Raw genomic sequence first — 22100 nt, 5'->3', positions numbered from 1 at the left:
AAATAAAATCAGAGGGTGCTGGAGAAACTCAGCAAGTCAGGCAGCATCTATGGAGCAAGGTTCAGAATCACATTCCAAGTCCAATATGACTCTTCTTTGGAACTCAGTTTATATTTTACGACAACTTTCTCCAACTTCAGAAACATCAAAACTGACCACCTTACAGCAAATCTCAATCCCAAAATCCACGTAGTCTGCACGTATGTTAGTCTGCATGTATGTTAGTCCGCTCTTATGTGATGTTTCACTGCTGATGAATTTTGAGAAAATTTGTAGCTCAGGTTGAGGTTCTGGATGTAGGTTTGCTCGTTGAGGTGCAAGGTTCCTTTTCAGACATTTCATCACCATAGTAGGTAACATCATCAGTGAGCCTCCGGATGAAGCACTGGTGGTATGGCCCACTTTCTATTTACGTGTTTAGGTTTCCTTGGGCTGGTGATGACATTACTTCCTATAGTGATGTCATTTCCTGTTCTTTTATCTCCAGGGGTGGTAAATGGGATCCAAGTGTGTATTTTGTAAGCGTTCTGGTTGGAATGCTCTGCTTCTAGGAATCCTAGGCCAAGCCAAACAGAGACACGCATGAGAATTCCTAGAAACACAGCATTCCAGCTGGAACGCTATCAACAAACACATTGACTTGGATCCCAGTTACCACCGCCCGAGAAAAAGAACAGATAATGACATCACCACCGGAAATGATTCACCACAGGAAATGACATCACCAGCCCAAGGAACCCTAAACACATAAATAGAAAGCAGACCATGTCACCAGTGCTTCATCTGGAAGCTCACTGATGCTGTTACCTAGTATGATGACAAAACATCTGAAAAAGAACCTTCCAGCTCAGCGAGCAAACCTAAATCCATGATTCACTGCATTAAATAAATAATGCAAGTCTAAGTCCTTCCTAACCATTGTTGCAAAACAGGATTTGGGAATGCAAAAATTAGGTTTAAGAGTCTCACCACACAAAGTCTTTGGGTAATGCAAACTCATTCCTTAAACTCCCTTTTCTCTCAAAGCAGCAATGTAAACTGGTTTGAGACCAGACATGCCTGGAATCCCATCCATACACATTCCTAGCTGAGAAGGATCAGATGGAATAAGGAAATTAAGTTACAGGGAAAATTAATGGGAATACCCCACTTGGAATTCTGTGAGCAGATGTGGGCACCACACCTTAGGAAGGATATATTGGCCTTGGAGGGATTACAATCTTGGTTTACAAGACAGATACCTATATTTCAGGGGTTTAATTATGAGGAGAAATTATACAAATTAGATTTTCTCTAGACTTTAGAAGGTTAAGGGGTGATCTAATCAAAGTCTTCAAAATATTAATAGGAACATACAGGGCAGATAACAATAAACTATTTCCACTAGTTAGGGATTCTAGAATGGAGGGGTGTGGAGCAGACAAATTAGGGCCAGTCCATTCAGGAGAGATGTTCGGTAGCACTTCTACACACAAAGGGTGGTGGAGTTTTGGAGCTCCCTCCCAAAAAGCAATGGGTGTGGATCAGTTGCTACTTTTAATTCTGAGATAGGTGATTTTTTTGTTAAGGAGAGGTATTAAAGGATATGGTCCAAAAACAGATCAGTCATGATATCATTGAATGGCAGCACAGGCATGAGGAGCTGAATGGCCTATTCCCAGAAAAAATACTGTACTTCCAAGTTCTGAAATAATTTTGACAAGTAGAAAGTGTGTCAGTTTTGAAAGGAAACAACTGTATTTTTAGAGAATTTTTCATGACCAGCAGACATTCCAAAGTGCTTAACAGCCATGTTTGTGAAGTGTAGTCACTGTTATAATGCAGCATTTAAATAGCATATTAAACAGGCTCACTAATTTTGCTTACAGATTTAACAATTAGTAAATCTGTGCTAGTTAAGTTATAACACCAACTTAATTAAAGTAAAAATTTCCTTTCTTTAGCTGTTAACAGTTTATTTCTCTAAGTGTCATAGACACGTTTGGTGAAGTTATTAGATGTGTTGGTTTATATGGTGGTCTATATGACAATACTATATCACAATGGAAAAACAGCAGCTCCACTTTTGCATCCTCAGTCACTTTATGTGTCTTAGTGTCTAGGAAAATAACTGTATTGGTACAGTCCTGAACGAAGGCTTGTCAAAAAATAGAAAACAAATCAATTCTTATCTTTCAATAACTTCTGGAAATCTCGCCAATGTAGTGTCTCTGCACAGCAATAAACAAACCACTGGACCTCAGCCAGCTGGCATCCTGCCACAGTGAATCCAAGCACAATTGAAACCTGGTAAACACGCAGCTCATTAACCAAGAAATATTCTGCTTAAATCTGGAATTCTATAAATTGCAGATAAAACAGCAAATCTCTGAAAAGCAGCTCATGCAATCAATCATTCAGTGACAGCCTGTTAGGAACCATGCTGTCACAGGGACACAGAACAGCTTCTAAATATTTATATACAGGAAGGGAAGGGAGAATCCCTCAGATGGCTAAACAGCTGCAAGTCAACTACAAAAACTGCACTAATGAAAACCCAGGACAAGCAGGAGGAACATAATGTGGAGACGGAAATTTAAGGAAAAAGAAATAATTAAATTCCTTATTGCAAGAAGCTGCCATGTCAGGAAGAGTCATCACTTTCAAAAAATGAAGGTTTTAGAATACAATACTCAGCAGAACTGATGGCATGCGAATGATCATGTTCAGAAAAAAAAAGTGTTGGTGGGTCTGAATGTATATTGTCTAAATGTTTGAAATATTGCACCATGTGGATCAAGATTTGGGATTAGGGCTCTTCATTGTAAGGGTTATTGAGCATAAAGCTAAGAAGGTGAGACCAACACGTACAGCTTTGATCTCATTAATTAGTGACAGATATATTTGCATTGGAAGCAGTTCAGAAAACTTTCAGTGGGGTTGACTTTTGTGGGACAAAGAGGTTTGTATAATGAGGACAGGTCTGTAGATTGGAGCTATATCTATTGGCGTTTAGAAGAACTGATTGATACTGATAAGATTTTGAAGTGACTTGATAGGGTAGATGTTGAGAGGATGTTTCCCTTAAACATACAGCTAAAGGGAACAGTTACAAACTGAAGGTGTCTTGTCTTTAAGTTAGAAACAAGAAGGAATTTCTTGTCTTGGAGAGCTGTTAATCTTTGGAATTCCATAATTCAGAAAGCATTGGAAGCTGGGCCATTAAATATATTCAACACAGAGCTAGTCACGTTTGTGATTTACAAGATAATCCAGGGTTGGGGGGTGGGGAGGGATTTGGAGTTAAGAGCACAATCCAGTGAATGCTTTGTTCCAATCCCTTCACAAGATTTCCCTCTCCTTGCTGAAAAGTGCTGACTCAAGTTGAGTTCACTATCATTGGGTCCAAGTAGGTATACTTCATGTGTAAGTCTGCAGGGAGTTTGGGTAAAACATTTGATTGTTGAGGGTATAATATGGATACTAAACCTCATCTTCATCCAATATTGTCTCCAGTTAATTTCACAGTATAATTATGAGATAGCAAACTGGATTGAGATCTATTGTTGAATTTTTTTTTAAACAGGAAAAAAAAGGTGTACAGAAACTTGTGGAATCCACCACCGCAGCCATGAGATTAAGAGGCTGGGGACTTTTCCTGTTGGCTTCTGAATTCCATTGTTAGGTTCCTGCATTGTTTGAGGAATTGTTACTCTTTATGGGTTTCTCTTCTGCAGCCAAATAATAACCTGAGGGAGCGCTCACTTCCAATGATAGACAGTACATGGGTTCTCAAAACTGGAGCACCAATCAGACACCTTTCGTTTTAAAATAAAGCCGCACCAGAGTGCAACCAAGAGAGAATACTTCAAGGTATAGGCCCTCTTTCACAAATTGTTTAAAATTGAATATAGAAAAATGGCCAGGTCAAGCTGTCAAGTGGTTGGTACAGAAATGAATCTCGTTGGCAGGCAGATTGAGCCTCTAAACCTTTTTGGAGTCCTCTTCAATCTCCCTCCCGGAGACCATCCCCTGCCACCTAAAGTATGGGAACCTAGAGGATGTCCTTCATTGGCCTTATTAAGCTCTTGCCGAGTTGGATTGGCTATACTCCACATCATATCCATCCTGTCTTTGCAGAAGTGGTCTCAGAACAGAATGGAGCAAGGCATCACTGCTGCCCTCCCACCAAAAACACTCAGGTGCACAATTGCAGATGCACATTTACAGATGCACACACATGCAGATGCACAATTATAGATGCACATACATGCAAATGAACACACGCAGATTCACACACACAGATACACAAAGATTCACACACATATATACACAAATGCACATACAGATACACACATGCACAAACATGCATACATACCGACATACACATGTGTAGATATACACACATGCTCACACACACATTTACAGACACACACAAAGATACATATATCTACACAGATATATGTTCACACATAGACACTTACATAGATACACACAGATATATATACACAAACACCACACACGTACACTCAAAACGTGTGCATGAGCATATATATCTATATACACACATGCTCACACATACATTTACATGCATACAAAAATGCATGCACACACACACACACACACACACACACAAATGCGCACTCACATGCATACCACAGGTACACAGACACACCACACATGCACACACATACATAGCAAAGCTGATGCTAATACAGAAAGGTAAAGTTGAAAATCTTGCACTGTAATCATACTTTAATGTTTGCCAAATGAAACAGTTTGTTAAACTGGCAATACTTTATGAAAGCATCCAATGAATTGCTCTGATAATGCCTATCGTACATAACCAATGCTGTATTATATCTGGGAACCTACCATCATTGGGTTTTTTAGCTGCTGTGCAAAGACGGTCCAGATGTTGTGAAAGTTCAGGGAGTTTAATTCTTAACAGATCATGGAAGACTGCAACATCAACGGTCAAAGCACTGAGATTGCTAGCAAAATAATTGTCTGGAAGAACTCTGTCAAGTAGATAGACCAGGACCTTGAAGGAAAATGAAAAACAAAGAGCATATGACTAGAGTTAATGCCAAAACTGAAATCTCTCGCACAGTGTGTGGGTACACTACAGAATTTGCATATTCATGTGTATATCTGTCTGTGTTGACAACATTCAGTTTTTCACTCTCCAATTAGAGAATCAAACACACATGAAAACTGGAAATCTATGCAGTCAACAATGAAAAACCTGTAAGTTAATTACATCATTATAACACTTTACTCAAATGCAAGCAGCAGTGTGTATGCGCAGTCCATGTCTCTGCGCTGGAAGAGCTGATTTTTCCTGGAGTACAACTCAACATTATTTGGCCACATTCCAGTACTTTACCCAAGTGGCCATTTCTCATTGTGTGGGCCTCAGCAATGTGTGTCACTCAGCTAATACAACTATGGACAACTTCACAGCTGAGACCTCTTCAAATCTCAAAGCCATGCACATTCCAGAAAGATTCACTGGACAATGGTTAGAAACGGGAACTTTATCTGACAATCAGGGAGAATTTCTAACTTTGGACTATAATCTACTATTCTCTCTCCCTAGTCTCACAGCTCTTTTCTCCTATGCCCCGATATCACAGGTATCACCCCCACTCGCACACGTAGAACAGAGCCACAATAATTGTATTGAATTGAAATGTAACTCAGAATGAGTTTGATAAACTCTTTGCATTGGATGCCAAAGGCAATGAATTTGATGCATTTTTAGAAATTTTGATTGCACTTAATTTAATCCTTGTAGAATCAATGCCTTCAGTAACATGTGTCATTTAAGTTACCAGTGTTCCATTTATTTTCCCATTTCAAAATGGCCACAAGCTAAACCAACTCTGGTGATTTGCATTGTACATTCTGGAATTTAACTTCAACTCAATTTATGGAAGAATTTCTCAAGGTTTTAAAGATCAACTTATACACAATATTGGTCTTGGTAGTTAAAAATCACACAACACCAGGATATAGTCAAACAGGTTTATTTGGAAGCACTAGCTTTTGGCTAATGGAGTGGGTACAGATTCACTAGAAAGATTAAATGATTCTAACCGATGAAGCAAGTATCCCTTTTGTATGAAAGACTGAGGTGCTGAAGATAACTAAAGGGTTTATCATTGCGGAGAAAGAGAAACTATTTTCTCTGATGGGAAATCCAGAACAAGGAGAAATAATGATAAAATTTCAGTGATGGTGTTAAGGAGCGATATCAGGAGGCATTTCTTCACCCACAAATGGTAACAATGTGTCCTTTCCAAAATGCTGAGATTAGGTCAACTAAAACCAAGATATGAGGTAAGTTTATTTTGGTTTCCACTACAAAGGCAGGGAGATGGAATTAAGATTGAGATCAACCACAATCTAATTGAACAGCAGAACAGACACAAGGTACTGAATGGTGTACTCCGAGTCCAATGTTTTGTGCTAGTCATCACTCCAGATTTTCATTTCTGTTGAAGAAAATGGAAATATAAATTGGGTCGATCTGATAGTTTATACTTTTTATAAAAAACATCCTGTCATCCAGACAAACTGGATCCAAATTAACTGTGTGGTTGAAGGTTGTTTTTGTGACTGGAAGCCTGTGTTCAGGGGCATACTGCAGGGCTCAGTGCTGGGTCTCTTGCTATTTGTAATGCAAGTTACTGATTTCCATACTGATGTATCAGTAAGTTCGCAGATGACACTAAAATTTGTGGCATTGTAAATAGTGAAGAGGAAAGCTTTAGGCTACAGGAATATATAGGCCGGCTAGTCAGATGGACAGGGCAATGACAGATGGAGTTTAATCCTGAAAAGTGTGCAGTAATGGATTTTGAGAGGCCTACCAAGCTAAGGGAGTACATGATAAATGGCATGACCCTAGATAATACTGAGAATCAGTGGGACTTTAGTGTGCATTTACACAGATTCTTGAAGGCAACAGGACAAATGGATTGCATGGTTAAGAAGTCTTAAGGGATACTTACCTTTATTAGTAGAGGACATTGGTTAGGCCTCGGCTGAAGTACTGTGTGCAGTTCTGGTCAATACACTATAGGAAGGAAGTCATTGCTCTAGTGTGGGCAGAGAGGAGGTTCACCAGGATGTTGCCTAGGCTGAAGTGATTCAGCTTTGAAAAGACACTACATGGACTAAGATTGCAGAGAAGGCTGAAGGGGATCCTGACTGATGTCTACGAAATTATGAATGGCAAAGATAGGGTTGATTGGAAAAAGCTTTTCCTCTTTAGTAAAGGGCTCATTTACTAGGAGCAGAGATTTAACATAAAGGACAGGTGGTTTAGAAGGAACTTAAGAGGAAATATTTCACCAAAATGTGGTGGATATCTGGAACTTGCAAACCAAAGAAATGAAGATGCTGGAAGTCTCAAACAAAAACAAAAAGGTTTCTGCAGAAGGGTTACTGGATCTGAAATTTGAAAGAGTCTCAGAGGTGGGAACACTCAAGGCATCGAAGCAATATTTTAGATGAGCACTTGAAACACTGTACATACAAGGCTACAAGCCTAAGTGCCAGAAAATGGAATTAGAGTAGATAGGTGATTAATTACCATGGTGAGCTGAAGAGGTTCTTTTAGGCTGTTATACATTTTGATTCAATGATATCTCCTGTTTCAAATTGTCACGCCCTTAACTCAATGAAGGCATTTTCAATCAACAAAGGATCCTGTTGGGTTCAGCTAACATCAGGAATCAAATCAGGTTATTACTCACTGAGAATTGTCTATTTCATTAGTGCCATTGTACAGGGAGTGGGGAGGAAACTAAAATTGTTTGTGCAATAATCTTGCAGTGTTGGGGTGCAGAATCCTATGTGAGCATAGCACCCGGTAGACATTTCATGTCCATTTTTACAGTCTTTTCATTCTGCGATGTATCCTCTGCTGGAGGATTCAAGAGGCAGTGGCTAACATAAGAAGTAACAGTGGGGGTTGACCCCTCATGCCTGCTCCACCATTCAATAAGATCATGGATGAATCTCTAGATGATGTTCACTTTCCTGCCCTAACCCTACATTCCTTGATTCCCAAAACTTTATTTAGACTTCGGTCTTAGAAAGTCTTTCGAGGCTAACAATTGTAAAGATATGTCACATTCCAACTGAAGAAAATACTGACTTATCATTGGGGAAGAATTTTCTATCAATAAACCAGCAGTGGAATTTGATGGTCAAATTAAAATATGGTTGACATGTTCCACTCACAGAAACAGATCATCACTTTGAGCTACTCTTGTCCATATGAGAATTTCATCAGCGGAAAGATTTGGGATCAGTTTATTAACCTACTTTTCAGTCACTTTGTTTATCTCGGTTTTCAATCCAGTGATGGTGAGGCCCAGGAACAAGCAACAAAAATGGCAGAAGAGGAATGAAAAAAACAGAATACTGGCCAAAACAAAAAAAAACCTGCTCTCTACTAAGGTTCGAAATCTTCCTCTGCCCTACAAAGAATTTAAATAGAAATAGATCTGAAAAACATGCAACTGGCTGATGAGGAAATGCTTGAATACTGCAGATGAAGTAGGCAATTTGCAAATCTCTGAATGCAGTACACCAGCTGAAGCAAAAACACAGAAAATTATATTTTGCAAATAAGTAACTGCAAATGATTTCTCTATTTCTGCCAGTGAATTTACTGAGGCCAATTTTCGTTTTGCTATGTTCAGCTAAAATGGAGTAGCAGGTTGAACCAAAATTGCAGGCAAAAAGATTAATTGCTGACTTACCACTGGAAGTTCAACCAGAAACAGGCACAAGACGCATTAATTTGAGCAAATTAAGATTAAATTTAGATTGCCAGGACTCCAGAATTGTTTTCAACTCTGTCCACTCTGATACCAACAGTCCATCATCCACCTGCAAGCTCTATTATAATTCAGAAGGAATCTGTTTTTTGTAAAAGGATCATCACTTTCACGAAGAGTCTGGACAACTTGGATAGGAAGAAAATGTTCCCACTAGGAAAAGCATTGAGAACCATAGGACAGTGACTTACAGTGTAAGAACCAAAAGGCAGTTTGAGAAATGTTTTTATGCAGTGGGTTGTTGGGGCCTGCAATGCATGGCCTGAGAGTGTGACATGGGTAGTTGTGTTTTTCAAAGGGGAATTTGATAATTAAATCCAGAGGGAAAACAAGTGCAAGGCTCTGAGGAGTGGGTCCGACTGAGTTGCTCAGGCAGAGAGCTAGCATGGCATGACAAACTGAAGGATCCTCCTTCTCTGATATAGCCATTATATAATTGTTTGTCTTAGTTAATTGAGCAAATATTTTACCACATTTGGTGATTTTGTTTAATTTATCCTTACAAAGTGGCTTTCAATAATGCATTCTTTGTGGACAGATCCCTCTGGAAATTCAACTCTGGCAGGATACCATGAGACAACGAGCAGGAGAAAGTAGCAGGTAACAGGAGAAATGAAGCATTCCTACTGGGCTATGTAGTAATCGGACATCATAACTGCAATTCTCAGAATAGCAGTGCACAAGGTGGGTGTAATTCTCTTGGGCTACTGTCATTGCAATATATTGACATCTGCATCTAGATGCACAACCCACAAGCCACAGGCAACACTGAGTACTCTGCTCCAGTCAAGGTCATTGCAGCTCTCATGTTTGCCTTGAGCTCCTTTGAAGCTGTCAGAGGAGATATTAGTCAGTCTCCAGTGGCTCACATGTTTACACAGTGAATACTGTTCACTGGGAAGAGGGAGCAGGAGGAGAGCAGTTTTTGGCTCACACAGGTTGCAGGCTTTCCATCCAGTTTCCTCACAAATTCCTTCAGACAACCCAATGCTTTAAAAAAATCACAAGATCTTCCACCTTATTCAAATGTGACCACTGGTTGATCATTAGAATTGCATCTTGTGGACCTTCTTCTGGCTTTCTGACCATTGCTACAATAGTTACACAATGGTCCTCCAACCCTTTGTCCTTGCTCAACAAATGAGGGTGTTTGTGTGTGTGCGTGTGTGTGCGTGTGCATGCGTGCGCGTGCAATACAGGCCACCCACCAAGACTGTACCATTTGATGTGTTTCCATTGATGACGCAAAGAGTCACTACTGCAAACAACCTTAACATTGCTGAGGAAGTTGACATCAATGACCTTATTTGTTGAGGAAGTAAAAAGGCTCCTGAACTTACCGCCAGCCAGAATTCTTCAGCAGCAGCTCATTGAACAGTGCTTCTGTAAAAGCAGTTTTCTTTCCCCTGCACTAACAGTCATGTCCAACATCTCCTCCTGACATTTAAAGGGCAACATGTTTTATTAATTCATTCATAGGAGTGCCAGAAAGGCATGAACCTATGGCCCATTGCTCATAGTGAATTAATATTCAGACCTTTCAGAGGAGAGTTAAGAGTCAACCACATTGTCATACGTATGCAGCCAGAATGAGTGAGGGCAGCAGATTTCCTTTCCCAGATGAAGTTTAATATCCAGTCTCGTGATTACTATTATTAATGCTAGACTGTTATTGCAAATTTATCCAATAACAGCCACTTGGCAGGAGAGAACTTGAATACTGGTGAAGAGAGAAGCATGTTACCATGTCTTTTGTCTTGCACTCATCAGAACAAGCACAAGCATATCAAATTTCACAAAATACTACAGGAGGAAAATGGTTGCTCCTAAAGCTCCCATGCAAATTAAAAATGGCATGAGGCTTGAACATATTTCCTCAGTTTGAATAGAACGAATTCACCCATACATTGGATAAAAGCAAATTACTGCGGATGCTGGAATCTGAAACCAAAGGAGAAAATGCTGGAAAATCTCAGCAGGTCTGACAGCATCTGTAAGGAGAGAAAAGAGCTGACGTTTCAAGTCTAACCGACCCTTTGTCAAAGCTTTGTCAGAGCTTTGACAAAGGGTCAGTTAGACTCGAAATGTCAGCTCTTTTCTCTCCTTACAGATGCTGCCAGACCTGCTGAGATTTTCCAGCATTTTCTCTTTTGGTTTCATCCATACATTGCTGTGAGCAGTTTTATGCTCCTACTATCCAATAGTGGTGCAAGTCATATCTTCCACCAAATGGATGCTGTTCTAGCCCAGGCTGAGCAACATGTATGGATTTCAGCGTTGGTGCAATGCCAGGTACGCAGGCAGGAAATTCCTGAAGAAGGGCTTATGCCCGAAACGTCGAATCTCCTGTTCCTTGGATGCTGCCTGACCTGCTGCGCTTTTCCAGCAACACATTTTCAGCTCTGATCTCCAGCATCTGCAGTCCTCACTTTCTCCTAGGAAATTCCAATGACTTGCTGAGAGGGGTCCTGACTGATGCCTATACAATTATGAGGGACATAGATAGAATCAGTAGGAAGAAAATTTTCCCTTAATAGAGGGAGTCAATTACCAAGGGGCATAGACTTACGGCAAGATTAGAATGAATTTAAGGGCAATTTTTGTTCATTCAGAGGGCACTCTGGAACTCAGTGCCTGCAAGGGTGGTAGAGGTCAGAACCATCACAACACAGAACAAGTATTTGGATGAACATTTGAAATGCCACAGCATACAAAGCTATGGGCCATGTGCTAGGAAATAGAATTACAGGAGATATGTACTTAATGAATGCTGGACTCAGGAAGGGCTGCAGGGATGACAGGCAGCACTCAACCATCCCATTCTCGCAAAAGATACACTCGCAACCAATTTAAGATGATCAGTTAAAGTCTATTTCACAGATGACTTTCCTGAAAGCTATAACAAAAAAGTAAAATAAATGTAATTATTCAAAGTTAGGTATATTCCATTTTAAATTTTATTTTCTATTGCTACAAAAGTCATATACATGTTTTGCATTTCATTTGCAAATGTGCATTCTTCCAGAGATACTAGGACATTTAGATATCAGGGAAAGTCAGGGTGGAGTGGTAATGTCCTGCACTAATAATCCAGAACTTCAAGCTAACATTCTGGGGATAATGGTTTGAATGGCAGCTGGTGAGATTTACGTTTCATGAAATGTTACATAAAGGAGCTAGCTTAATGGTGACCATGTTAATTTAAACAAAACCCATCCAGTTTATTAATGTCATTTAGGGATGGACATGTGCCATCTTTACCTGGTCTGGCCTAAATATGACTCCAGACACACAGCAATGTGATTGATTCTTGACTGGCTCCTGAGCAATTCCAGTTAGGCAATAAATGATGGTCTAACTAGTGATGCCCATATCTCATGAGTGAATTAAAAAAAGTGGCCAATTATTTGAGCTAGAAATGCTGAAGTTTATAACTCGTGGCTTCCCTTAAAACACTCTTCAGGTACAAATAATTGTTGATTCCTGGTTTGCATGGTCTAGGGCAATAAGAGCACTGGAGCAACACCATATGCAAGCTCTCCTCCAAGTCATATGTCACGCTGACGTTGAACTCTATCGCTATCCAAGGAAAGGTACTGAGAGCATTATTAGAACTAAAGGCTGACAAGTCCCACTGCTCTATTGAAAGGAGTGGCTGCTGAAATAACAGTTGCATTGTTTATAATTTTCCAGTTCCTTGGATTCTGGAAAAGTCACATAAGACTGGAAAACCTAAAATGTGACTCCCCGATTTATGAAAAGGTGGAGTCAGAAAGTAGTAAACTACAGAGTCATAAAGTGTGCTGTTGGAAAAGTCAACCAGTCATTACCAATGAAGAGCTTATGCTCGAAACATCGACTCTCCTGCTCCTCAGATGCTGCCTGACCAGCTGTGCTTTTCACACACACATCACTTTTCGATTTTGATCTCCTACATCTGTTGTCCTCAGTTTCTGCTAGTAGTATACTACAGGCCAATTAACTTAACATATATCATCATTAAAATGCTGGGATCTTTTACCCAAGCAGATATAATGGGACACCTAGAAAATCTCAATATAATTGGACAGAGCCCACAAATGAAGCCATGTTTGACTAAAGTATCAATCTTTTGAAGAAGTAACAAGCAGTTTGGATAAAGGTAACCCTGTGATGTGCCATACTTAGATTTCCAAAAGACACAAGTTGCCACATCAAAAAATATTGTGCAAACCAAGAGCTTAGGGTATACAGGGTATCATAAAACATGGATAGAGGAAGGTTAGTTAATAGGGAATGGACTGTAGGCATAATTGGGTTGGGTGGATCTGATGAGTAGGGGTGTCACAGGGATCAGGGACACAGTCTCAAGTATTTATAATCTGGACAAAGGAACTGAATGTATGGTTGCTAAATCTGCATACTAATGCAAGTTGATGGATTTGAAGGAGTTTACAAAGGAACACAGATGGGTTAAATAAGTGGGCAAAAATTGCAGATGGAATATGACATAGGAATACGTGAACTATTTTACTTTGGCAGGGAGAATGAAAATGAAGACAGATTGCAGAACTCTGAAGAAACGAGGAAGGTGAATGACCTTGTACATGAATAAAATATAGTAGTCTGGTAGAAGTAAAATGTTGTTATTTGTTGGAAAAGCAATGGAATATAAAAGTACAGATATTTTGCTACAGGGCATTGGTGAGATCACACCTGAAGTGTGGGATACCGTTATGGTCTCCTATTTAAGAACATATATAAATTCATTGGAAGTAGTTCAGAATAGGTTCACTCAACTGATTCCTGGCATAGAAGTAGTGGGGCTATCTCATGAAGACAACTGAACAGGCAAGGCTGAGTCCACTGAAGTTAAGAAGAAAAAAGACAATCATATTGAAACACAAGATTCTGAAAGGACTTGATAAGGGCAAGTGCTGAAAGAATATATTCCTTTGTGGGACAGACAGGGAACTCTGGATCATGGTTCAAAAATTAGGGATCTTCTATTAACAGAGTTGAGGATCAGAGACAAGGTCATGTTAAGGCTAAGTAAGGGAGTCAGAGCTTAAGAAAGGTAGATGGGAATTTGGACTTAATACCAAACATCAGATCAACCATGATCATATTGAATGATAGAGCAGACTTGAGGGGCCAAATGGTCTACTCCTGCTCCTAATTTGTCCCTACATCATCACTGCTTCAAAATCTTGGATCTTCTTTCCTAACAGCACTATGCAAGTACCTACGTCACATAGATTGCAATGGTTCAAGGAGGCAGCTCACAACCACTTTCTCAAAGGTAGGTAGGGTGGGCAGCAAATGTTGGCCTTGCCTGTGTCACCCACACCCCATGATTCAAACAGGAGTAATCGACTGCTTCATCTGTTTCAGTTCCCTGCACCATTTGCAAATGACGAAGAGTTGATTCTCCCTCAAGTTCACACTATTATTTGTGGGTGAATAACAGCAAATTAAATTTCTATGCTTCTCCAACATTTCTCTTCCTCTATTGTGTGCATTTTCAGGACATAAGCCTGCACCATATCATTCTGCAGAACAGTATAATGTATTAAGGTACCACATGATCATAGCATCCCACTTTCACATTTATTCAATGCATAAAGATCATTAGTCAAGGTCAGTAACTATCTGAAGTACAATGGACTCTTCAAGTGAGATGTATGGATGTAAAAATACAGAAATATCAGGCACAAATCACTGAATCACTCCAGTGCAGAAACAGGCCTTTAAGCCCAACAAGTCCACATCAACCCTCCAAAGAGCAACCCACTTAGACCCATTCCCCTAACCTATTAGTCTACATTTACCCCTGACTAATGCATAATCCCTGGACACTATGAGCAATTTAGCATGGCCAATTCACTTGACCTGCACATATTTGTATTGTAGCAGGAAACCACAGCACCCAGCGGAAACTCCATGCAGACATGGGGAGAATGTGCAAACTCCACACAGACAGACAGTCACTCAAGGCTGGAATGAACCCAGGTCCCTGGCATTGTGGGGTAGCAGTACTAACCACTGAACCACTGTGCCACCCATAAACACATTTAGTGGTTCCCTGAAACATGGAATGGATTTGTACCAGCACTGAAATCCAAAGGTGCAAAGTGTTCTAGTGGGACCAGTGTGACAGACAGTCTCATTACATCATAATAACCAGGAGGACACTAATAATGTGCTGAAGGTTATTTTACATTAAGTGCTGTGAATGATCCTACAGTAAACGATTCAAGAACAGTACCACGTTTCAGAAAATGGTCACTGTCTCACTCTGAATCATTTTAAATTGATACACTCTGCCCTCTTTCAAATATCAAATGACTCAAAAATAATGCAGATTTAGCAATAACCCTCGATGTTGCCAAAATTAGATCAGCCACGATCTTATTAAATAATAGAGCAGGCTCAAGGGGCCAAATGGTCTACTGCTGCTCCTGATTTCTCCCTGTACATCGTAGCTTAGACATCTGGGATCTCCCTTCCTAACAGTACTGTGTGTGTACCTACACATAGACAGCAATGATTCAAGAAGGCAGCTCACCATGACCTTCTCAAAGGTAGGTAGGGATGGACAGCAAATACTGACCTTGACCATGTCACCTACATCCCTTGTTTCAAACAAGAATAATCCCACTGCTTCTTCTTTTCCAGTTCCCTGCACCATTTGCAAGAAAGATGAAAAGGATAATATACTTTGATTATCGACCCAGACATAAGCTTCATGGTGACCATTAAATAAGCTTATATTTGTCTGTTGGCTTCACCATTGAAATGAAAAACAGTTAATTCGCAGCAGGTTAGTCAGCAGTTGAAAGAGAAAATCAGGCTACATTTAGGGTGAGACCTTCAGTCTGAATGAGCCAATTTTGAAGTAAGATCACACTTAATGCATTTAGCCATCGTTCTCTTTAGGAAGCTGATGGACAGGCAATTTCAGTATTTTCTGTCTTCATTTCAAATTTCAAACGTTCAGGGATTTTCTTAAACTCTCCTCAAAATCCAGGTTAAATTGAAAATCCAATATTTCTGAGAATTAATTGCCAGAAGAGTTGCTTTACTCAAAAGAAAAATAACAATCTATTTTAGGAAAGAGATGAGCAAGATAAAACTAAAACCCTAGTAATAGAAGCATTCAAATTGCTTACACATACCATGGGCGTAGCATCATTATTACAGGAACTCAGAGAGGAAAATGTTCAAAGAAATACTTGGCACAATACAAAACCAACATCCCTCATAAATACCATAGCCTTAGGCTTGTTCAGATAAGAACCTTGGTGAACAAATATGGTAAGGGACAAGTATCAATCTGAGAGAACAGGTTTACAAAACTGCAAGGAGTTTTACGAATGAAAAGCATTACCAAGGCTATTGAAAGCAGCAAAGGAATATAAAGACAGTAACAAGAGTTAGAAAAAGAGAATATGATAAATAATTGTCAAAAATTACACTAAGATTTTACAATTTTTTTTATTCATTCACAGGATGAGGATATCACTGGCTAAGTAGCATTTATTGCCCAGAGGGCAGGTAGGAGTCAATCACATTGCTGTGGGTCTGGAGTCACATGTAGGCTAGACCAGATAAGGATGGCAATTCCCTTCCCTGAAGAAAATTAGTGAAGCAGGTGGGTTTTTTCAACAATCAATTGATGGTCATTGTTAGACTCATAATGCCAAATTTTTTTTGGTGAATTCAAATTCTAGCATCTGCTGTGGCAGGATTCAAACCTGGGTCCCCAGAACATGACCTGGCTCTCTGGATTAGCAGTCCAGCAATAACACCACTAGGCCATCACCTCCTGTTGAGTGGAGTTAAGTCAAGAAAATGGTAAAAGATAATGTTGGGCCCATTTCAGATAACAATGTAAGTAAATGGCAGATCAATTAAACTAGTCAAGAATAAATTGCTTTTTAAAATTATTTATGGGATGTGGGTCTCTCTGCCCAGTCAATGTCATTTATTGCCCATCCCCAATGGTCTAGAGAGCGGTTAAGAGCAAACCACATTTTCTGGTATCTAGAATTATGTCAGCCATACGAGATAAAGATGATAGACTTTCTTCCCTAAAAAACTTTACTGAAGTAGATAGAATTTTGCAGCACTTGATAGTGGCTCCATGGTTGCCATTAGGCTGTCTTTTCATTTGGTATTTTTTTCAGATTCAGATTTCACCAGTGCCCACAGTTGAATTGAATCCCATGTCCCCAGAACATCTGTCTAAGGATCGAGATTACTATCCCAGTGGTATTACCATGATGCCATTCAAAGTTACTGAATTTATAGTAATGCTTTATTAAAAAAACTAATGAAGAAAATCATGGATTTTAAGATCAATAAATTTTCAGGACCAGATGGTTTCCATACGAAGTGAGAAATTGTGGCGAGATAAAACAGTTTTCTAAAGATCTCTAGATTCTGAGATTACATCATTGGATTAAAAGAAAATTTTAAAGTGTTTTAAGAAAAGGAAGCAAGAAGTCAATTGACTACAAATCTGTTAATTTAACATCACCTCTTGGGATGTTACCACAATAGGTCATCAAGGGGAGAGGGACTGAGCAGTTGGACTAATACGGACTTACGCAGAGAGGTCACATTTATTTGTGAAAGTTAAGTGACGGTTGGATAATCTAGTTTGTGATTTTGATGTGATCACCAGTATAGTTGACAGTAAGGTATCTTTCGATACTGCCATTAGGCGTTAGGTAAGGTTCCACTCGTGATTATGAGAAAAAAAGATGAGTCCACGTACTGTCAAACACGACAAGTATTGTTCAAATTGAAATGTCAGATCTTCTTCATATATATCTATGACTTGAATAAACAGTTAGAGGCACACGTCCAAGTTTGTAAATGAAACAAATTGCAGTTATGAATATTTCTGTAGTTATATTAGCTAAGATGTAACAATATCCAGGAAGCTCAAAAACTCAACACCATCTGGCACCAAAAACCCTTCATTACCAGTACTTCCAGCAGCTTAAACCCCCCCACCACAGCTGCATAATGACCAAAATGCGTACAATCTATCAAATGGGGTGCAGCAACTGGTAAGGCTCCTATAACAACATCTGTGGCCTCTACCAGCCAGGACTAGGACGGCAATTATATGGAATCATCACCGGCCATAAATTCCCCTCCAAGTGACACTACTCTGAATTGGAACTATAGCACTGCTACTTCACTGTTGCTGGGTCAAAACCACAGAACTCCTGAACAACACTTGTGTATGTACCTACACCACAAAAGGTTCAGTGGTTCAAGGTGTCTCTTAGTAGCTTTTATTCCTGAGCAATTATGCATAGGGCAATAAATATTAGATTTGGCAGTAATGCTCATATGGCATGAAATTATTTTTAAAAAAATGAAGTTCAATGTACAGTACAAAATTCTTCACTTTGGATCCAAGACCAAGAAATTGGAATTTTTTTTCTAAATATGGGGAGATTAGGTAGCGAAGTGAAATGATTTGCATGACGGTGTACATAAATCATTAGAAGCTAGAGTACAGGTAATCAGACAATCAGGACCACACAATGATACAACGCAGAAAATGTCCAAGCATCCTGTCATAACGGTTTCAGATTTCTGAAAGCATCATCCAATTAGTTCAACTCCACTGTTTTTTCCCTGTGGACCTGCTATTTCTTCGCCTTCAAGTATCTGTATTTTTCCATTTCCTTGTGACAATTATGACAAAATCTGTTTTAAGCACACTTACACATCATGCATTTTAGCTCATAAAAACTCATTGAAGAAAACAAGTTCTCCAGTCTTGCCTCTGGAACATTTGACACTTATTTTAAATCTGTGCCCTCTGGTTATTGACTGTTTTGCCACCAGAAATAGTTTCTGCTTATTTGTACTATTAAAAGCTTACATGGTTTTGAATTTTCTGCTTTAAGGAGAAAATCCAACATTTCTCTCGTTTCTTCTCCTAACTAAGCACTTTATTTTCTGGGCCCGTTCTTGTCAATACGCTGTGCATCCTTTCACAGCCCTTGAAAGCCATTCTAGAAAGTGATGCCCAGAAATAACCAAATATCCTAGCTGAGGAGAAACAGATTCTGGCATAATTTCCTATCTTTTGTGCTCTATGCCTCTATTAAGAAAGCCGAAGATCCCATATCTGACTTTAGCTACTTCCTTGTCGTGTCCTGACACCTTTAAAGATTTGTGTGCATACAGCTCAAGGTTTCTCAGTTCTTAGACCCTTTTTAAATTCTACCTTTCGGTTTACATTGCTTTTCTTATTTTTTGACTAAAACGTGTCGCCATTTTTGTGTTATCTGAAAACTCTGAAATTCTGCCCTGTATATCCAAGTTCAGGCCACTAATGTATATCAGAAAGCTGTGTGGCATGTTTGCCTTGGTTCAACTGTTCAGAATACAATGGAGACAATGTTTGCTCTACTGTACACAACTTTCATCAAACCCCAACTGGAGAATGCAATCAGCTTTCGGTACTATACCACAAGAACGCTATCCTGGATCGTGAGTGGGTACAGTACAGATTCATCAGAATGGTGCTGCTCAGTAAGTAATGGGAGCACACTGCTAAACCTGGGCTTGTATTTCCTTGACCTTAGAAAATGACAGGCTGCTCTGACCAAGGCATTTCAAATGGTAAAGGGATTCAACAAGGAGATAAAGAGACAAGAGGCTCAATAGAAGTGATGCAGAGAATTGACTTCCCTCAGTGTGGATGTTCAGAATGAGAAGACTGAAGTTCAAAATCAGTATGAGGGCATTCAAGAGTATTAGTAGAAAACATCTATTTCACACAACACAATCTGGAACTCAGGCGGAAAAAAGGCTGAAATGTGAGGTCAATTTGAAGTTTCAGGACTTACTCAATATATTTTTGTCAAATGAAAGCAATAAGGAATGGCTCACAGGCGACCAAAGAGAATCAATGTACAAATCAGCCATGGCTTCACGGAATAGTAAAACATGCTCAAAGGAATGATCAGCCTGTCCATGTTACCACAAAACTGACCAGAATAATTTTCTTTACCAAATTTACTTTTAGCAAAACAGTCACAACCATCGCCAAATGTTGCTTTGACAGTTTATATGATTTAGTCGATGGCTTAATAAATGAGAGAAGAGCTGCAGTCTGGTATGTTGCAGGGGTCTGTTTTGGGACTGGTTTACAGATAGAACTGCAGTGCAGGGAATCAGTTCAGTTCGTGAACACGTCATTGACAATTTCTCAGTCTGACTGATGATCAAAGTCCTTAGCTATGCAGTCCAGTGGTGATTTGAATAAACAACTTTGTCAGTCAAATTCCACAAGATGCTGCATCCTCATTGAGAAAAGTACTGGCAAAAAAATATATAACTGTTAAAGGGTAAAAATCCACACTTCTCACATCATGTGATCTAGAGCACAACTCTATATTGGAATGGTGCGAATCAAGGGGTCCTCCACTACCCCAAAGTTATTGCAATGGAGTGGCTTATAAAATGAATAAAAATCAGGCAATTAGGAGCCAGAGGTCCCAGGATCTGAGGACTACATTAAAAGCATGGAGTCTGGGGTGAGCTGTAAAATTGGGACTCAAGAAGTGTGAAGTTGGAGGGGTCAGTGGCTAGGAGAATGAAGAGACGTTGGAGTGGCAAACGAACACAATTGAGCACTCTTAAATGTATTTTCCGGTTGATGTATATGCCTGCTCACCCTGGCTCCACATTCAGAACTGGGTTTACTGAGTCAAATCAACATTTTGGGGAGAGGGAGGGGCTGGAGTGCTAAAACAGGAATTAAACACCTTATCTGTGTTACCTTTAAGAAAGTTAAAAGCTGCAGAATTATCAGACACAGCACCAAGTGTTCTCAATAAGACAACAATGCATGCAACACTGGGTTGAACAATTCGAGTAGTTCATTGCCTGGAGACAAAAACAAATTCAAATTTGGCCAATCAGTTTAAATTATACCCCGATAAAAATACCAATTTCCAATAAAGTTTGAATTGAGTATATTGACAATCTTAAAAGCCAATGACATGACCCAATGCTCTGGGATATAAGACTGGGGGAAAATTGAACAGTTGAGATGAGAACCGCCAATCCTAGCATGAACCAAATTGCTTGAAAAACCATCTCTCTTAAAAGTACCTTTTCGATCAGTAACCTGTGACACAGAAATTCCTAACAAGGGGAAAAGAAGACACAGAAAGATCCGAAGACAAGAACCTACAGCTGCCTGGTTTTGAGATAAGAAGTGTTATTTTGTAAATTTTAATTGGGCGTTTTATCAGACCAGTATTATAGAAGCAAAGGTAGAAGACAGGTTAGCGAAAGAAATTGTAAATAGTGGTTAGTTAATTATTCTCTGTTATACTTTAAGAAATAAAGTTGTTAATTTTACTTTAAGTAGTCCTCACTCAAATTTTTACAGATTATTGCATGGGATAAATCTTTTCTGTATTGATGGTTTTAAATTAAGCAGGAAGATTTATCCCATACCGTAACATTTGCCTATGTAAATGTGGTGATAAGAAGATATTCCTTGTCTTCCCAAGATGGCACCTGTTTGTACTTCCAGACTGAAAAGTCTACCACTTCTTGTCACTTTGGGGCCTTCAGGGATCTGTTAACATCTGGTAAACAAACAGAGTTATCGGCCTGTATATCTGTGAAGTACAAAACTAAAATGGTATTCCTTATGAGCAGTTGATGATACTGAACAATGTATCATGTTATCCCGTCTAGTCCCTGTTCAGTTCGCTCAAGATAAATCAGTAATTCACACTGAAGCATTTCTTTGCCACACTGTGTTTTCTCCCATCTTCATTTCCAAAGGTTGGACAATGGGCTTCTATTGGTTTGGTCCTTGCTTATGAGCAAAGTATTGCTGTGGTTTGTTATTGACATCTGAAGGAGGCTGACTAGGAAATTCCCAAGGTCTTCCTGCCTGCCACTTGGAAAGAATTATTCTTCTAAATTATTTACTTATTTCCCTAATTAACTTGTTCCAAGATGTCATTATGCACCACTGGAGCAGGTGGGACTTGAACTTGGGCTCTGAGAAAAGGTTAACTCTGATTTCTCTCCACAGATGCTACTAGACCCACTGAGCTTTTTCAGCAATTTCTGTCTTTGTTTTCTTGAACTTGGGCTGCCTGGTTCAGAGGTATGGGCGCTACCACTGCACCACAAGAGCCCTCTCTTTGGATGGAATTATAGGCTGACCACAATGACGCTGGTCACATTACAAATATCAATACAGCAAGCTGTTAAGTGGTG

General features: G+C 39.5%; 1 protein-coding gene across 4 annotated transcripts in view; it reads right to left on the bottom strand.

Moving 5' to 3' along the window:
- LOC132828371 (TBC1 domain family member 30-like) overlaps nt 1-22100 on the bottom strand; it is an 82877-nt gene that overhangs the window by 28991 nt on the left and 31786 nt on the right. For all 4 annotated transcript variants that reach the window (XR_009646112.1, XM_060845411.1, XM_060845412.1 and 1 more), the window contains exon 6: nt 4855-5023. Coding sequence is in view for 3 of the 4 variants with exons in the window: in XM_060845411.1 (XP_060701394.1) it covers nt 4855-5023 (169 nt within the window). In the remaining variant the exon portion in view is untranslated. The remainder of the gene's footprint in view (nt 1-4854; nt 5024-22100) is intronic.

Source organism: Hemiscyllium ocellatum, chromosome 26, assembly GCF_020745735.1.
Source record: "Hemiscyllium ocellatum isolate sHemOce1 chromosome 26, sHemOce1.pat.X.cur, whole genome shotgun sequence".
NCBI lineage: Eukaryota > Metazoa > Chordata > Chondrichthyes > Orectolobiformes > Hemiscylliidae > Hemiscyllium > Hemiscyllium ocellatum.
The sequence above is the reverse complement of the archived record's forward strand: the minus strand, read 5'-3'. Positions and strand labels throughout refer to the sequence as shown.